Source organism: Vitis vinifera, chromosome 4 (genome assembly GCF_030704535.1).
Source record: "Vitis vinifera cultivar Pinot Noir 40024 chromosome 4, ASM3070453v1".
NCBI classification, from domain to species: Eukaryota; Viridiplantae; Streptophyta; class Magnoliopsida; order Vitales; family Vitaceae; genus Vitis; species Vitis vinifera.
Window position 1 is genome coordinate 2,472,571 of NC_081808.1, and position 20,198 is coordinate 2,492,768.

The following is a 20,198-nucleotide window of genomic DNA, read 5'->3' on the forward strand; positions in this document are numbered from 1 at the left end:
GCTTTATAATTGAATTTACTTCAAGAAGATAAAGTTTACCCTACCTATATATGACACATGAAACACACATTTGAAACTAATGGTTCATGTGTGAAAAGAATATAAGGTGGTGTTTGTTTTTTGGTTGAATAGAAAAAGCCAAACAGTTAAAATTAACTTTTTGTTATCATTTAATATAATTAAACTAAACTTATTGATAATAAGTTTATTTTAGGTATGTTGAATGATGTCAATATGTTATTTTTAGTTGAATAGAAAAAACCAAAATATTTGATTTTTTCTATTTAACCAAAAAACAAACACCACCTAAGTCTATGTCAAATATTAAAATGATCGTGTAAACACTTAACTCTAATTTTCATGTCACCCCCATTTCTTAGTCCAGTATGGCGGCCTATATGATCCCATACATACATCAGTAATTTTCACTAGTTTTCTAGTAATTTTTCCCTGATTTTCTTGACCGAGAAAATAGAAAATCCATATTCAAACCCCAAGCCAAAGGGGCCCCTATTTCAGCTCACAAATCAAGTGCAGTGCTCATGGATTCGTTCAATACCATCTGATATTTTTTTATATTTAAACCCCATTCCCCCCACCTCCACCTCCACCGTTCACAGACACCCATCATGGAGCTCTCTTTACTCCACATACTTCCATGGGCCACCCTCTTCACCACTCTTTCTCTTTCATTCCTCATCTACAAGCTCATGATCATCTCCCATGGCACACCCAGAAACCTTCCGTCCGGCAATACCGGTCTGCCCTATATCGGAGAAAGCATCCAGTTCCTCTCCAATGGCAGAAAGGGTCATCCCGAGAAGTTCATTTCTGAGAGAATGTTGAAGTTCTCATCCAAAGTTTTCAAGACCTCACTCTTCGGAGAAACTGCTGCAGTCTTCTGTGGCTCGGCCGGGAACAAGTTCTTGTTCTCCAACGAGAACAAGCTTGTGACCGCATGGTGGCCGAGCTCCGTAAACAAAATCTTCCCTTCCTCTCTGCAAACCTCCTCGCAGGAAGAATCAAAGAAAATGAGAAAGCTGCTTCCGGGCTTTCTCAAACCCGAAGCCCTCCAAAGATATATCAGTATCATGGACGTGATAGCTCAGAGGCACTTTGAGTCCAGCTGGAACAACAAGGAAGAAGTCACAGTCTTCCCGCTAGCCAAGATGTTCACATTCTGGCTGGCTTGTCGTCTGTTTTTGAGCGTAGAAGACCCCGACCATGTCGAAAAGCTTGCAGAGCCCTTCAACGAACTGGCCGCCGGAATCATAGCCCTACCTATTGATTTGCCTGGGACGTCATTTAACAAGGGGATCAAAGCTTCAAACCTGGTCAGAAAGGAGCTTCATGCAATAATCAAGAAGAGGAAGATGAATCTTGCGGACAACAAGGCGTCGACGACGCAGGACATATTGTCACATATGCTTCTCACTTGTGATGAGAATGGAGAGTACATGAATGAAGAGGATATAGCTGATAAAATTCTTGGGTTGCTCGTCGGAGGTCATGACACAGCCAGTGCTACCATTACTTTTATTGTCAAGTTTCTTGCAGAGCTGCCTCATGTTTACGATGAAGTTTTCAAGGGTAAGTCACCCAAAACCCATTATTTTCCCACTGTTAATAGCCTTATTTTTGTGTTTGTTTTCTTTATTTAATGTCTGATATCTCGGATCTTTACTCATCTAGAGATCTGTTCACCATAAATTAGAGATGTTCACCTCCGTCTCTGATATTCGGATCTTCACTCATCTAGAGATGTTCACTATAAATTAATTAGAAAAAGTCAAGTACAAAATTCTAATTATTCCGATCAAGTCTAAGAAGGCCTAATCACTTAAAAAATGTCTAACAATCAATCATCATTTATACAAACATGACGTCTCGGTGTTTCAATATTTAGATATTAGTCCATTAGGATCAAAAGGTTTTTACGACTTCAAAACATATCTACATATTATAATATAATATATATATATATATATATATATATATATATATATATAATCATATATCAAAATGGAATGGTCTTAATTATCAGCAGTACCAAGGTAATAAGCTTGTCATGTTTTGGTTAACAGAACAAATGGAGATAGCAAAATCAAAGGCCCCAGGTGAGCTGTTGAATTGGGAGGACATTCCAAAGATGAGGTATTCATGGAATGTAGCATGTGAAGTGATGAGACTGGCACCACCCGTTCAAGGAGCTTTCCGAGAAGCCATGAATGACTTCATCTTCGAGGGTTTCTCCATTCCAAAGGGATGGAAGGTCAGTTGCTTCATGTATCACATACACTTCTCCCGTCTTATCCACATGCATATATGCTTGTGAAACAACTTCAATACTTACATGTGTTGTCTTCAATCTTTCGATAATCAGCTGTACTGGAGCACGCACTCGACCCACCGGAACCCGGAGTTCTTCCCCAAGCCGGAAAAATTCGACCCCTCGAGGTTTGACGGAAAGGGACCAGCCCCTTACACCTATGTGCCTTTCGGAGGAGGACCCAGGATGTGCCCTGGCAAAGAGTATGCTAGATTGGAAGTACTAGTGTTCATGCACAATTTAGTGAGAAGGTTCAAATGGGAGAAGCTGCTGCCAGATGAGAAGATTATAGTAGACCCCATGCCCATTCCTGCAAAAGGCCTTCCCATTCGCCTCCATCATCACCAACCCTAGACCTATGTTATGAACATCATATATACTCTCTTCAATGATATTGTAGCATTCAGAATGTGTCTGTATGTCTTCTTTCAATTTTGGTTAATGATCCATGTTCTAATTATTACTACTATAGACTTGCATGCAACTAATAATTAAGCTGACATGGGTTATAAAGCAATCTTGTGAGTTTGCAATGAACTCAATTAATGGTTGAAATAAATGTTGGTCAAGTTCAAACTCTCATTAACTTCTGTGGCCAAGAGTATTATGAATCTATGATGTGATGTTAAAAACAATAAGAACTAGAATTTTATGAAGTATTGTGTAGCTCATCTTGAAATATGTACATGCATGATAGGCCTAAATATAAAAAATATGAAAATTGGATATCTGATTCGGTAATTATTTTAGAAAACGGTTTTTTGTTATTTAACACCCAAAAATAAGAAAAATACGTTTGATAATTAAAAAAAAATAGAAAAAGAGTTTTCTATTTTTAAAAACAAAAAACAAAATATTTTTAAAAAACATTTTTATTTGTTTTAAGTTGTTTTCACTTAGGGTAATTTTAAAAAATAATTATAAGAAATATAGAGAATGAATAAAAATAAACACCATATATAAAAATTATTTTTAAAAAGTACTTTAAAACATAAAAAAACAAGTTAGATATATTTTAATTTCTCAAACATATTTTTGTTCAACAAAATATAAGAGCACCTTTAATAACTATTTTCAAAAATAGTTTTTGAAAATTATTTTATGATATTTTATAAAATAAAAGTCTGTTTGGAAACTCAATATTTTAACATGTTTTTTAATATTTTAAAAATAATTTTTATGTTTAGTGTTTTATTTTTAATTATTTTATATGTTTATATAATTATTTTTTAAAACAGCCCTCATAAAACAAATGAAAATAATAGAAAACAACTAAAAGATGTTTTCTAAAGACAACTTATTTTATGTTCTTAATAATAGAAAAAAAAATTATTTTTAATTGTTAAATATGTTTTCTTGATTTTTGTTATGAAGAAAAGAAAATTATTCTAAAAAATAATTATAAAACAAACCTTAATACATCAATAAAAATTGTTTTTCAAAATTATTGTCAAAAACACTTTTCAAACAAAACCTTAATTTTGTAAAATATCGTTGAGTCAACCCAACTTATAAACTCTTAAATCAATTTTTTTCCTCATATTTTAAAAAATAACATCATTTTTGGCATAGTTTTCAAGGATAGCTTTGATAACCTCTAGGCAATGACTATCATATTTAGTAAGTAGTTATGTAAAAAGGGAATAAAGATCCTTTGAAGTCCATGCACCAAGCAAGGTAGAAGAAGAGTCTAAGAGGAATCCAAAATTACAAATAATTGAATCACGTGACATGTCCAAATTATTCAATAGAAAATAACGAGAGATAGTAGAGATAAGACTTAATAATTGGAACAAATTCAACATTCATCCACCATGGGAATAAAAAATATGCATAGGAAGGGAAGTTAATTTTGGTACGTTTTCATTTGGTCAATACTCCAAAACTATATATTTAAATACAGATAATTTTTGTTTTATCTTCCATTCCACTCCTTTCCTACTACCCAAACAAATATATATACTACTTTCCTTGGTGACTAAGCTGCCACGTGTGTGTAAACACAACATTAAAATCAAAGAAAGGAATGGGGGAAAATCCCATTTGGAATTAAAGTTGTGATTTGTTGACAAAACTTGAATTTGATAAGATTTTCCTATATTTGAATTGATTATAATTGTATTTAAGTCAAATTTGTGTCGATAATGTGTATAACTCATTTAATAAATAAATATTTTTTTTATCAATTTATATAATATGAAATTTAATTCAAATTGACATAATAATCATACTATTAACTCAATTATAATCCTAACTTATTTAACCTACATTTGACTCATTTAAAATTTGATTTTGAATGACGAGATCAATTACATCATGAACATATAAGATTAAAAATTTAATCATATTGAATAAGATTTAACTTTACCTAATTATTAAATCGGACCTAATTTTTTAATAGGTTATATGATGTTTTAACTATTTAATAATTAAATCATATTTAGGTAATCTTCCATCTATCTATGATACACTATTTTTTTATCATATCCTGACGAGAGAGCAATCGACTCAACCTTCAATTAAAATTATTTTTGTTTTCATCTTGTGTGCTTTGTAATATTTTGTTCTTCCAAGAATCTTTCATTCGGAGCTCTAATACTAGTATGTTGTGCCAATGGAAGCTTCAATGCAAATAAAATTAGATTAATAATATAAAGATAAAATAATTAACATATAAAACATCTTATGTTTTCTTACTTTTTATATCCATACCTGAACCACAAGTTCTCTCACTCCGTTAGATATCTTCTGTTTTTTTTTTTACGTTTTTGCTACATTATTTTTCACATCTTTATCCACATTATATAGTCTCTATAAACTCATCTCCATCTTATGACTTTTTCCTCATGATCTAGAATATTTATAAAGATATTCAAAATAACGTTGCTTATTTTACAAGGAAATCTATTATTATAACAATATATCAACTAAAAAAATATTAATTTTGTATAATATTTTTTATAAAAATAAGTTTATACTAATTGAAAATTTAGGACACTTTATGATAAAAAATAAATAAAAATTAAAAATGTGTATAAATGAAAATTTGAAGTTATAAATGTTAAAAAAAATTTAATAAAATATATTGTAAAAATGTAACGTTAGTATAATAAAATATTTTTGACCAAATGGTAAAAAGTTGAAATACAAATTTATGATCAAATCCCTTTTAAGTCAAGAATAAGAAATGTTTTAATAGTTCTTGGGTCATTGTATTTTTTTAAAGTTTTCATACATAGAAAAATTGTTTAGCAAGTTGGCCACATGTCATTGTCTTATTATAAGAAGTAGTTCAGGGATTGGGGAAGATCCAAAGGACAAGGTCTCATCCAAAGTCTTCAAGGCTAAAGCACAAAAGCATTGCGGATTTTTTGTTGTGTTGCCCGTCCGACAATATCTCTTTTCGCGGATTTTTCGAGATTTATTACCAATTTTTTCATTTAATTTCTGTTTAATACCAAAACTTCACATTAATTGCAATGGCCAAAGAGTCGAGGCCTGACCAACCCATCTAGCGGTCCTAGGCTCCTAGCCCACATGGTTGGGACCATTGTAAGGGTACCCATCTCATTAAAAAGGTGGTGGCTGCCCGTCTTGCTACCATGGTCCTATATTTTCTCTCAACAGTGACTTAAAGTAGCTTATGAAGTAATTATACATGGAAAAATCGCAACAAAAACATGCAACCAAAATAATATTAATTACAGTATGACACTTAAAATTAGCTTTTAGGATTAGATTAAGCAGCTTAAGAGATAAAACGACTTCTTAAAGGTCGAAGAGAGTGTGTGTGATGAAATGCTGAAAGAGAGTATTTTGAACACAACCAAATGCTCTAACTGAATTCCAAGTAATGTTGCTAGAACCCCAATCTCATGATTAGGACTCTTAAGGCCATTGAAATAAATGAAGAATATGCAGAAAAGAGAAAGGAAGGGAACTTTATGATATAGGAAATGGTGCCTTTTATACAGGGAAATCAAGTAAAGCTGTATTCCATTGATACATCTGAAAGAACATAAACAATACTCTCAAGTTTCAACTGTAATGCTCAGTTGAAAATGATATAAACTAAAACAGCAGCAAGATAACCAGAACAATGGGTACATTTACAGACTTCCACCAGTCTAAGCCTCTATGACTCGAGCATTCTACAATCAAATCGAATGAATAAGACTCCCCCCCTTTCATTCTTTTCTTCTTATTTTTCTAAATCTCAAAACCAGTAACTCAGTTCTGCTATCATTTCTTTGGTCCATCCTTTTATGATGATCAGATGGATACGTGACAGATGAACTAACTAAATATTTTAAGAAAATAGCAAATGGAACACAATTTTGAAACCCTTCAGTACATTAGCTCTCTGAGTATGCCTGCTATTTTGGTGATGGATAGACGACGGTATTTGGAAGATGACGATTGGTCAAAGAATGGAGCTGAAGCTTTCAATGGGATCGGATTCTTCAAGAATGGAGGCTGCTTGGAAGCAGTCTGTAGCATCAGCTATTCGTCCATCGTCTCTGTGAGCCATTCCCAGGTAATACCAAGCCATTCGGTTGGTAGGTTCTATCCTCAATGCATCTGAAAGTAGGCTTCTCACAACAGGAAATGCCTTCGAGCCCATCTTCAACAATAGAGCACCAATCAAGATCTTGCAAGGCACATAACCTGGATCTAGTAAAAGGGCATTGATATAAGCAGCCAAAGCTTCTTGGATTTGTCCATGACCTTCAAACTTAACACCTAGTTCACACAGGAAAATAACTTTTATTATGATGAAAAATGCATTATCTATATTACAGAGGACTCCATTAAAATTGATATTTTTAAAAGTAAATAGCTCATAGTGTTAATTAGTTTTTTTTTGGTAAACCAACTTGGTTCCATGTTTATTGCTAATATCCTCTAATCTATGATGACCCATCTATAATATTTTAAGAATATTTCCTCACATTACTAGATTTAAGATTGTTTTTAACAATTTATTTATTAAAATGTACAAATGTACACTAAACAAAAAAAATCCAGATACAATTTAGAATTCTTTCATAGTTTATCATAGTCCTACTGAATTTTAGCTTGTTAAAGGGGTTTTGATCATCCTAAAATTTTGGATTGGAATCTGGCTGGGATCAGGTTTCCTTTATTATTTAGGCTTCATCAAACCTTCTTTGCAGGAAATCTAATATTTCTAATCTGTTCTTACTTCTGTTAAACTTTTTATTTTTTATTTTTATGATTTTTATTTATTTGAGTTTCTAGGTTGAGCTATTAGATGTTTTTTTATTGGGTTATGGGGCAGCCAATTTCGTCATTATGAACTGTCTTATTTACATTTTATACCCATGCTTCTAGAAGTTTTTCAGTACCTGTACAGAAAGTTCTTAAGAGTTTATGAATAAGACACATGGCTTAAAAAGATTGAAGTTCAGAGATGAAAATTTTAAGTTTTAGTTAATCAGAAGGTATGATTGCCTAATGCTGGTGTCCCACTTCAGCGTGATACATGAATCAATAAACAAGTGGTAGGAATGCCACATAAGTCCTAGGAAATGTTAACTAATCATTAAGTGCCATATTTCACAAACTTGGAGACACCAGTAGGGAAATAGATGCTAGACTTATGCCAGATATCTCTCCATAAATATCACCTTGACCCAGATATCTTTCCATAAATATCTCCTTGAATGTATGTAGGCATTGCATTCTAATACTAGTATTCCTAACCTAAAAGCAGGGTTAGGGGATTTATCGTGTTGGTGGTAGGTAGGTAGGACTTTCCTGCTATATTGGATTAGTTTGAGGGTGTTGGTTTGACAGAGTTGAGAGCTCACTGATGCACAAGTAGACTAGAGGTATTAAAACTGTCATGGTTAGAGGAAAAGGGCCCCCCACTAGTTTCTAGGGGCACGTACCAGTGCCTGCAAATTTAGTGTATTATTAATGGCAACTACAACTCTCTGAATCCATAGAAGGATATCAATCCATTATTTGCATCGTAATTGGAGACTACTCCCTAGACATCTTAATCGTCAAGGCCCACCATTTGAGACCATCTAAGAATCTCAAGCTCTCTGCTAGTAAGATTTATATTGAGATTCTCATCATATTTTGCAATCCCTCCTCTCAAGCTGCTCTACTCTACCCTCAGACTTGGACACCTCAACACCCCAAGGTTGACCTGCTCTGTTACTAAGAAGCCAACATAAATCTTTCAGGAATCATCCAAGGAGGTGAGCATGGAGATACAGAGATCTATTTGGCATGATGTCCCCTAGGTGCTTATATTGTATGGAATTTTTATTGAACATGACACCCAATATTAGTCTGTATGTCATGGGACTTTCATGATGCCTCAAACATGGTGCTTGTGTATTGGTAACCATCTTGGCAACAATGCAAAATTACTGCATCTACAGGCATCACATTTAAGCATGCTAAACCCTGTGACAGCAGGACCAATTATCAAGCATCATATTTATGGTCATGACCCCTAGGAGTTGGACTAATTATTAAGTGCCCCAAAACTCCATGTCACTCAACCACCCCAAAGCCTCAGAAGATTGTTCATGTAGTAAACAAAGTTTGAGGTCTTGCCTTCTGCATGCAGTAATTCCACTGAGTATTCTTTCAACTCTCTAGCTTTTCCCAAGCATATCTCTGCATCCCTCCAATGTGAAAGGCTTGAGTATAAAGTCGCGACGCCATACCAGACTTCAAATTCATTGACTCTATCGTCATCAACCTATCATAATAAACAGAAAGTTAAAAATGAATTCAGAAGCAATATCTAAGAATCAGGAACAGGCTTTTTCTGCATGGTTTTTAATTTTGCTTATTCAGGAAGGAATTTCAGATAAGGAAATATAAGGGTGCCCCTAAAAATCACCAAGTTATGCATATCAATTGCAATGAAGATAAAAATTAGAAGCAACAAATAATCATCAGGGAACCAGCATAATTCGTATTAAAAGCAAAAAATAATCATCAGGAAACTGCTCTAATAAACGATTTAAATTTTATTTATTCCAAGAGCCCTCCTATCTACAAATTCTATTATATAAGCCAAGCCACTTCTATATTGTAAGGAGGGAACCATATGAGGTATTCAGAATAATTAGTATATAATTTGTACATAATTATACTATACTGAGTATATATAAGCCCCACAGGATGTAGTTGAATGGTAGTGTCCAATGGCAATGAATCTAAGGTACTGAGTTCAAGTCTCCTCGATGTTTAAGTGGTGTAAGGTAGCAGGGCAAGCCATATCACCCAGGGCTTGCTTCACCAGAAGTTGAGATAAACGCTTCGTTTTCGCAGTGGATTCCTCATTATCAGGAAAAAAAAGGTACATCCATGTCACTATGTGTAACTAGTATATATATAGAACAAATGCAAGGAACATAGGATTAATAAAAGTACTTATCCATCTTTCTACATATAATATATGTATGATGACCCACTTTATTTCCTATTTAGTTTTTTTCCAAAAGCACACCTTATAACTCTACTTATTCGTGGGGAAGTTAAGTATTAAATATTTAATGCAGGATTTTCAAAATCCAGTAACTGAGTAACATAATTGGGGATTAGGGCAAGGGTCTGTTGTCCCTTAGATTTGGGATAGGTTAGGTCATTGGAGTAGAATACCATATCCTTTAGATTTAGGATAGGTTAGGTCTGTAGAGTAGAATTATGTTTTGGTGCCATTTGAATGGTTAAATTAAGGTTTGATTTTTAACAAACAGCAAAACAGTGTGAAATGATAAGGACATTCAAGGGAGGAGAAGAAGAAAAACACAGACAAAGGGACTAAAAAACTAAACAATAAATCCTAGCTTTTGAACCAAACAATCCTAACCATCAACTAAAACATGACCACAAGAAACCCTCTTTACATGTTCTCTGTTATAGTATCACTATCACAAATAATACTGGTACAGTAATGCAAATAGTGACACAGTAATTCACTACTGTGGCCTTTTATATATATATATATATATATACACAGACATAAAACAGGAAATTCACCTTGTTACCAATGTATTTACCCAAATGCTGGCAAAGCAAACCCTGGATGATATTGGCCCACCCCTTGATTCTGTATCACTTAAATACTGGATAGGCTCAAACTCACGAGCTCTGTTTCATTTCCAAAGGGCACAATTGATGAGCTGCATCCCAAGGAGCTATGCAGAGCTTTGTTTTAGGTTCTGTATGGGGGGATATTTTCTTCTCTAACCAATCTATCTATGCCATAGAACTATTTCATTAATAACTTGAGAACAAAGTATTACACAGCAGAGCCCAGGTATCCACCATTCATGGTAAGCCACGAGCATTGAAGCAGTTAACAACATAAAATTACCCCAATGTCCAGCTATACCCTAAAAATTCATAAATTTCCAATTCTCATGAATATCCTATCAATTACAAGCAATATAAGATATTTTAAGGTGGTATAATTCCTCCTAACACATTTCAAGATTATGATGTGTTATCATTCTCACACCACTTGTTTTAATGAAATTAGATGGACGGTAATGCGTCTGGATAAAAATTCAGATGCACCTTATTCCTCTCAAAAAAAGGAATGCAGTCCACACAGAATCTAACCTGATGAACACTTGGGCGAGGACCAAGCGATTTCCTTTGGGCTTGAGCCAATGCAAGGAGGGAACAAAAAGTTTCAATAGCATCCATGGGTAATGACTCAGAGATCTTCAATTTTGCTTTCAGTCTAAGTAGTGGTCCTTGCTCCCATTTTGCAGTCACATTCAAAGCAGCATCAGTTACTGCTTCAGCCTCTGAAAATCTTTGTTGAGCAGACAAAATCATAACAAGTAATCTCCAACCTTTCGATATGGACCCACCTGTTGCATCAATGAACCGCTTCGCATAACGCAAGGCAACATTCAAATTCCGGTGCTCTGCATATTGAACTCCCAACTCAAAAATCAAATCTAAATTGTCACGCTCAAAAGGAACTGCCTCATTCAATTTCTTCAATGCTTCAGACTGAAGACGGGCCCTCTCAGCATCTGATAAAGAAGCTTTTGACTGTTTTGCTAGACAAAGACCCAACATGCGAAGACCTACACCCTTAAAATGGTGATCTGTTCCCTGAGTATTACTGATTGCTCTCTGAGCATAACCCACTCCTTCAGCTGCAAGAAGGGAATCCTCACTGCAAATCTTGGCAGCCAATAACAATGCCATGAGGTCATCTGGTCTTTCATGTTTGTGTAGGGACTTCCTTAACAGATTCAGGGAAGTACTATTTTGTCCAGCTCCACTGTAACAAAGAGCCAATGTTATCCAGCGGTCAACACGATGAAATACCCCAGGCATGACCTCCTCAAGTTGCTTTGCTAAAACAGAGGTTTGGCTGCACAGAGAGAGTGCAAATGTAAGGTGCTCCATAACTGATGGATCCCATTTGGTCTTACCAAGGTAAATTTTTTTCATAAGAATCATCAAAAGTAGGATTGCCTCCTCCAGATTATTTCTTGGTACATATGAACCATCCATCTGAACAGCTAAACTGGGTGGTGCAGCCTCTACTCCACTATAGAGCAAGAACACTGCAAACCCTTTTTGAATCCTTGCACAGCAGTCATTATCAAGATTCCATTGACTTAGCAGTGCACGTCTATAAGCAGACATCGCTTCATGATAGCAACCAGCCTGCTTCCAAAGTTCTGGAAACAGCTCTACAGCTTGGCTTACTGTCTCTTGCAACTTACTGTCCACTTGCACATTGGGTATGCCATGATGGAATATCCTCTCCACAGCATCAAGCACACTTTTACATTCATGAGCAGCCTCTGCACCCAGCAAGAAAAGATACCTTTAGGTACTCATATTAGGAGAACAAAAAAAAAAAAAAAAAAAAACTAAAATTGACAGGTGAATCTTCTAAGAACTATCAAATTAATTATTAGAGCAGCTTTGTACCAGTTAACCGTCCAAGCTTTTGAAGAGACTTGGCCTTCAAGTATATTGCTTCCAGCACTAGGCCAGCGGCATGCTGTGAGACTGTGATAAGTGATTCAATGCGAGAGCGTCCCTTCCTAGGATGTAACCTTTCAGAAAAAGAAGGTTGCAACCGCTGTATAGCAGCTTGAAGATCAATACCATCAAAAACACGAAGAGCGCCTTCCACATTGCCTCTTTGATACTCCAACCTCCCAAGAAGAGCTCTTGCTTCCTGTAAATTTTTACACAAATGAAACCATGAGGCGTCGCATCTGATATATGCTTCTGATATTATAGGCAGCATAAAAGTTACATCAGTGGATTCCATTTTAATGTCAATAAGGATAATTACGTGAGGTCGGTTCATTCAAAAAGCTTCCTGCAATCATATCCATTGAAACAGAAGGGCAAATTTATGAAGCAGACCAACCCACAGAGTCTTATTTGGTTATCAACACAAAGAACATTCCGATTGTTAATTGAAAAATTGATATAAAAGCAATATGCCATGAAGGAAAAAGAATAAATAAGCACAATGGGAAGCTCAATGTGAGAGCTAATGCGGTTGTTGAAGTTAGACTCTGACTAGATGTGAGAACCTGCAGATAGGATAGGGCAATACATGAAAAATGACAGAAATTCAAAAGCCTAAGATGATTTTGTAATGTGTTACAAAACCAGTGACTTCACAAGCAAGGAGTGGTACAATTCAAGTGAAAGGTAAAGGTTATGTGAAGAAACCATCAACTGGGGTAACAAGAAAAGAGCCATAACCTTATGATCCAAGAGGAAGAATGAACCTTGATATTTTTTATCCCAAAAGGCCGGCATTATGTTTAGTTCAATTAAATGAGGCACTTAGGAGGAACAATCATGGATGATAATCTTTTATATATAACCTAGCATCAAAAGAATTCAACTTGGCTCCCATCACATTGTCAGACACCATAAACACCATGCATTTCAAATACACCAGATACCAAACATCTACAGGAAAGTTCAATGCACTGTCTATTCAAAACCTGTAGTTACAAATGATTATGCAGTGACAAAATGCTGTAAATATTATCAGTCCTTAATAGTTCAGAACAATTTTTATTACTAGATATGAGATATAAACCAAAGTTTTTCACATTTAACTCCTTAGTGTCGACTACTTTTGATTTCTCTAACAAGATTTTAAGAACTCTAAAGAAACTCAGCAGTACAACCCCAATATTCATCCATTCCTTGACCTTGTAGAAACAAGTAAATAACAAAAACCTCTGAGAATAGGTAAGTTACCCATTGATGGGCTAACAATAAACCCAATTCCCAACTGACTACAACAAACAAAACATTTCTGTATTTTTATTTCATCAATTGTGTGACTAATTACACAAGAAACCTATGGGCAAGTGATGGAAATGTGTAAAGAAAAGTGGGAATGGAGAGAAGAAGCAACCTCAAAATTGAGTGATAGCCCCTCCCTTAGTGAAGATTCAGCCTCTTCAATATTTCCCTCGTCGAGTTTGGCCTCGACTTCAGTAGTTTTCATACAAAGCCCATTTGCGCGAACCTCACCAACACTCAGTTCCCCTTCGGAATCTGTAGTCGATCGACTCCTCAGCATCTGCACCATCTCTGCACCCACTAGCTTTCTTCATAAATTTCAATTCCGCTCCCAAAACCTATACCAATTCAAATCAGAAACAACACCCATCATACTTCGAATCGTATTCTGCAATTTCCCAACAAACCCCACCAACCAGAAAATCAAAAACAGACATAACAAATCCGTATACAACAGAAAACGTGAGATCTGGGCGGAACAAACGATGGGATCACATCACGCAGACGAATACCCAGCAAATATATGTGGATAACAAAAACAATAACAATAGCAAAATGGTGGCATTGGGACCGATACCTCAATTTAATGCCAAGGGTTTCCACAAGAATTGTGAGATTTGGAGAAGAAAAGTGGGAAATGGGGTGATTCGATGAAACAGCTGTTATTTTTGTGGGACATTAAATGCTCATATTCTTTATGGTAGTAGTAAGGCGCAGGGAGTTGTAGTGCAAGACTTGCAGTTGAGAAATTGACTTTCCCCACTACTCTCTGCTCGGTCTATTTGGGTTTTGGTTAGGTCGTAATAGAATTCCATTAATGATAAATCCAATATTTGATTGTATGCCATGGACTTTCCCAAGGGCTACTCCCTCATTTCTGATCGATTCCATTTATTGGGTACGAGGGTGTAAGTCAGAACCATTTCATAGTAATTTTATGAAATGTTTTTAATATTTTTAATATTTAAAATTTTTTATCATTTAAATATTAAAAATATTATATACACTTTTTAAAATTATTCTTAAATACATTCTTAAAATGCGTTGGATTTTTACATTTTATTTTTATTTTTTATTTTTTTACACAATCATTATTAAACACACTGCCAAAAATAATAGGAGATTATTTGAAAATGATTAGAAATTCAAAGTCGGGAACAATGGAGAGATTATTAAAAAAATTTAAAGAAAATCTTATTTTTAAGAGACAAATTTTAAAAATAAAAAAATATATTCAAAATTGTTTCTTGAAGAGTTAATTTTTAAAAAATTATAAAAAGTATAATTGTTTTTTTTTTTAAAAAAAAAATAGTTTCTCCAAAGAAATTTTGATCCTACATATTTTCTTATTTTTAATAATATTTAAACTATTGGAAAATTTTAATAATAACATTAATAAATTTTATCTACTAAATTCAATGTATAAAATAATTATAATTATTGTGAATATATTATTTATAAAAAATAATATTTATAAAAGTATAAATTATGTTTAGCATTTTATATTAAAAAAATACTATTTTATATTAAATTAGATATTGATTAAAAAATAGTTTAGCCTTTGTGTTGAATTTTATCTTTAAGTTAATTTAATTAATTATAGTTATAAATAGAAATTAATTTAATTTTATATGATTTTGTTATTTATATAATAAATAATAAATAGCTTAATTTTTAAACTTTATATATTACTTTTTTTCTTTTCACTTTCAGATTTTATAAAAATAAATTTATTATCAATTTTATTTTATTTGAGTTTATAAAAATTAAATTTATTATCATCAATAAACTTTATGATATCAGCTGACATATCATGTAACAAATGAGTATTTTGCAAACATATTTTACTAACATTATCAAATCTATTTTTTAGTAGTAATATTTTTTGTGAAAGAGTGATGTACAATTTTTGAATTTATTTTATTTTATTATATATTTTAATATTTTACAAATCATACATTTTTTTTTCAAAATAATAACATATATTAATTTTTTTAAATTGTATTATAAAAATTTACATTATTGGATGAATAGTACATTATTGGCTATATATTTCACATCAATCAAGTTTGGATCGGTTGGTATCCCTATCTTCTAACATTTTCTCTAATCCCTACCTTCTACCATTTTTTTTAAAGACCATTGGGCCATTAGTTGGAAATATGTAAGAAAAACATGTGACCTTCTTCAACAACCTAAAATTTTTGCCTTATATACTCAAATTAAATTAATTATGACTCGATAAGAAATTAAATATTTATAATAAATTTAAGTTGTGATTAACTAAAATTCACCACATGCCATAAAATACATAATGAAATATTATGTGTGATAAAATAAAGATTATAACGTAAAAATAACATCCTTAAATTAAATTATTAGGAATGTCACATGGGCCTCACACAAAAGGACAACAAGTTGTCTTCAATTTAAGTAAAGAAATATAATTGTTAGAATAAATAAAATAATAATTTGTTTGATAATTGAAAAAATAATTATCAAGTCTTGTTAAGAAATAAATTGAAGACTATCAAATATATATATATATATATATATATATATAGTTTAGATCTTAACAATGAATTTAAATTGTTTATTCCTTTAATCAAACTCTACATTTCATGCAGTGACTTCTTTGAAGAATCCAACTATCTTATTAGCTTTACTAGGGGAAAAGAAGGACATGGTTGAGCAAGTGGTACCACATGCAATCATTTTTCAAGAAACATCTTCAAGAATGAGCTAGTATGCATCTTACCACTAAGAAGTGTTAACAGCTTCCTTGTAAGAAGATGGTATAGTAGTGGTAGAAGAATAAACTAAAAACATCTTGGGTTTAGAATGATTAATTTTGGAACGTGTAAGCATAGGGTGATGATTGCTAGAAGAGAGATGTAATGGAGTTGTGGCAATTGGTAACTTAAGACGATTATCAATGGATAAAAGAATTGTTGAAACAGTTGGATGATTCACAGATAAATGGGATGCAACAAATGTAACACGAGATCGGATGGAAATATTAAGGGTAAGGTTGAGTATACAGGAGTGAATTGTGAATGAGATGATGATTGTAATGAGGCAAAATAAAAATCAGATTCATGGAATATGACATGACGAGATGTATATTTGACTAATGTTGATATCAAGATAAATAAAACCTTTGTATTTAAAACTTAAGCCGAAAAACAACAATGAGTGGAACACATCTATAGTTTATGAGAGTTAAAAGGTCTAATAAGAGGAAAGTAAGAAGAACCAAAGATATGAATAATGGAGTAATTTGGTAATCAATGACATAAACATTCAAAAGGAGATTTTTGTACAAGACATATGGGCAAATGATTGATAAAATACATAGCAAATTGAAAGGCATAAGGCCAATATTTGAGAGACATAGAAGCATGAGTAAGAAGACTTAGGCCATCCTCAACTACATGTTTATTTTTACATTTAGTCCTTTCATTTTGTTCAAAAATTGAAGGACAAGAGAAACAATGAAGAATACCAAAATGAGAGAAGAAAGTAGAGAGATGACGATATTCCTCTCCCCAATCAGATTGAAAAGTGAGGATTTTAGTGCTAAATTGAGTTTCAACCATTCTTTTGAATTAAATGAAGTATTTGGTAGTCTCATCTTTAGAATTTAAAAAATATATCCAAGAAAAGTGAGTGCAATCATCAATGAAAAGTAAAAAATATTTAACTCCATTAACCGAGTTAACAAGTGAAGATCCCCAAAGATTTGAGTGCGCTAATTCAAATGGTTTTTGTGAAACCAAGGTTTGGTTATTCTCAATTTTGATGATAACAAAATAAGGTTTGGAACTAATAATTATATTTCAAGTGTGATTATATAAGAAAATTTCCAAAGTGGCAATTACAAAGACAAAATCAAGCCAAAGAGCAATCAATAAGAAAAAAAAGACCTTAAAGAGAAATATTTTTCAAGACTTAATCTTCATAAGATCTCTTTGTAAGGTTGTTGGCGCACTAATCTTTTAATGCATTACATTTTTTACTTATACACCAAAATCATCCAAGAGTTATTTTGTTTTAAATATTTTAAAATTGGATGATTTCATATTTTCAACTAAAATCTTGTATTAAATATCATTCCAAACTTGTTTAAAATGTTTTCAGTTGAAAAAAATGGTTGTTAAGCCAAAAACGGTTCAACTAGTTGAACTGGATTAGGAACCTGTTGACCTGTTCAACTCAATCGGTCGAGGGGTGCAAAAACCATATCTCTATTCCAAAATGCTTGTTCAATCAATCAAGGTTGAACCTTAACTGGTTGAGGTTCAGTCGAGGGGTGGTCGAGGTCCAATGGCCACCTGTCAAACATTAAATGTTAACGGCTAGTCAACTAGTCGAACTGAAGCTCAATCGGACAAATCTTCAATGGCTAGTTTGACATTTTTCCTCTATAAAAAGACTTCAATCTTCATTGTTTCAAAAGCTTAACCTTTTTAAATATTTCTTAAATATATTTGAGCCTTATGAGAGTATTTTTAGTACACCATTGTTCTAAAACTTGCATATCATTAATGCACCTTTCAATCTTAGTTTTTTTTTGTACATTTGAGCTTAAAGTTTTGTATTAAGATTTTGTGAGAATATTTTTTATCTTTATTTGTAAATTTTTGAAAAGAAAAGTCTAACTGTGAGGTATCACTTAGGGAGTCTCAAGTGTGGGATATCATTTGAGGGGTTGTTCAAGAGTGAGGTTTCTCTTGAAAATTGTAAAGGGTGTTTAGAGCTAAAAGTCCAAGATAGTATATTATAATCATAATCCAATTGTATTGCTTGAAGTTCTGGTTTGGAAGCCATGAATTAGTGGAACCTCAAGCTTGGAATTGAAGTTAGAGAAGAGTGAGCGTAGGCTGGGTTGCACCAAACCATTATAAAAATCTTGTGTTTGCATTCCCCCTTCCATACTCTTTTACTTAATATGCAATTGTTGTTATATTGTTTTATTATATATTTGCATATAATTGTTTTTTGCATTCACATAATTTAAATTTGCAAAAAGAGACCATCACCCTATTCATCTCCCCTCTAAGGTGATTGTCATAGGTTAGATTAGCTTAATTTTTCTAACAGTTTTATTGCATAAGAAGCAGATTGAACAAAAGGAAGTTTATGGCTCTTGGCCAATTGACATGAAACACAAAAATCACAACAACATATTGTAGGTAGAGAACAAACACTAAGGATTTTATTTACAGAAGGCAAAATAGGGTGACCTAACCTATTGTGCCATAATAATACATTATTAGTAGGAAAAGGAGTTACATTGGAAGAAAAACAAGATAACCTAGAGTTAGTAGTACTACTTTGGATACTCTTTTGTGGAAAAGACCAGGCACTAAGGATTTTATTTACAAAAGGCAAAGTAGGGTGACCTAACCTATTGTCCCATAATAATACATTATTAGTAGGAAGAGAAGTTACATTGGAAGAAAAACAAGATACCCTAGAGTTAGTAGTACTACTTTGGATACTCTTTTATGGAAAAGAACAGGCACTAAGGATTTTATTTACAAAAGGCAAAGTAGGGTGACCTAACCTATTGTGCCATAATAATACATTATTAGTAGGAAGAGGAGTTACATTGGAAAAAAAAACAAGATACCCTAGAGTTAGTAGTACTACTTTGGATACTTTTTTGTGGAAACTTGTAAAGACTGTGATTAGTTGGTCCTTGGAGAGGAACCTTCTTTGAAGATAGGTTCTTCACTACAAAAAATAATGGATAAACTTAAGGAAAACATTATTATCAGTATATAATTTTTGAACACTAATTAAATTGGTGGAAATCAAGGGAACATGAAGAACATTGTTAAGGTGAAAAGAATAAGAAGTAGATTTTAAAGAAGTTGAACCAATATTTAGAATGGGAGGTTCTTTACCATTTCCAACAACAACCTTGTTTGGACCCACAAATGGATTAGATGATGTGTAGCCTTACAATCTATCTACCACACAACATCACCAAGTATAGACGAAGTTGTGAAGTTAGTGAAGTAAGCGGTGGGATTGGACTGAGTAGTTTGGTAATTGTGATCAAATTGATGGTAACAATTAAGTACAATATGACTGAATTTGCCACATACCTGACATTGTGGCTTATTCATGTAATTACCACCAAAATTTTGGAAATGAGACTTTGACATTCCTCTACCACTAGAATATCCCGTTTGACTAGAGAAATTTTGACTAAGGCCTTTGCCACCATGACCCCATCCAAAATTACCAAGAGTTGTTTATCAAACCTTGATTGGTGTATAATAGGTGATTGAAATTGCCATAAGAGTTGTTTTGATATGGCTTCTGACTTTTTTTTTAAGTTAAAATTGTTCTGGACATTTGCCATATTTGCCTAAATTAAAGAAATCTCTTGTGTTGAAGTTTGCCACTCCAAGCGACTTTCATAGGCCAACAAGGGAGTATTGATATCATCAAGATTGGGTACATTTGTGCAAGAAGTGATAAGAGATAAGAAATGAATTGTATTCATGTCCTAAATCTCCAAGAATATACAAAATCTGATCTT

At 33.1% G+C, this 20,198-nt stretch overlaps 2 protein-coding genes across 5 annotated transcripts; one reads left to right on the forward strand and one right to left on the reverse strand.

Annotated features, from left to right (window-relative positions):
* The first annotated feature begins 629 nt into the window (after positions 1 to 629).
* LOC100242305 (beta-amyrin 28-monooxygenase-like) lies at positions 630 to 2,762 on the forward strand. The gene is made up of 3 exons (XM_002280933.4): positions 630 to 1,590; positions 2,085 to 2,272; positions 2,384 to 2,762. The coding sequence occupies exons 1-3, from the start codon at positions 630 to 632 to the stop codon at positions 2,681 to 2,683; spliced, it is 1,449 nt and encodes a 482-aa protein (XP_002280969.1). The 3' UTR covers positions 2,684 to 2,762.
* A 3,517-nt stretch (positions 2,763 to 6,279) lies between these two features.
* LOC100267895 (protein NPG1) lies at positions 6,280 to 14,528 on the reverse strand. 4 transcript variants are annotated; one of them, XM_002283371.5, is made up of 6 exons: positions 14,220 to 14,528; positions 13,755 to 13,980; positions 12,290 to 12,542; positions 10,949 to 12,159; positions 8,927 to 9,074; positions 6,280 to 7,072 (listed from the first exon to the last, which is right to left on the reverse strand). In XM_002283371.5, the coding sequence occupies exons 2-6, from the start codon at positions 13,929 to 13,931 to the stop codon at positions 6,753 to 6,755; spliced, it is 2,109 nt and encodes a 702-aa protein (XP_002283407.1). In that variant the 5' UTR covers positions 13,932 to 13,980; positions 14,220 to 14,528; the 3' UTR covers positions 6,280 to 6,752. The 4 variants fall into 4 exon arrangements, with proteins under 4 accessions (XP_002283407.1, XP_010648460.1, XP_010648461.1 ...); XM_010650158.3 differs by having other exon boundaries at positions 14,078 to 14,222; XM_010650159.3 differs by lacking the exon at positions 14,220 to 14,528 and adding an exon at positions 14,095 to 14,196.
* Positions 14,529 to 20,198: the final 5,670 nt, after the last annotated feature.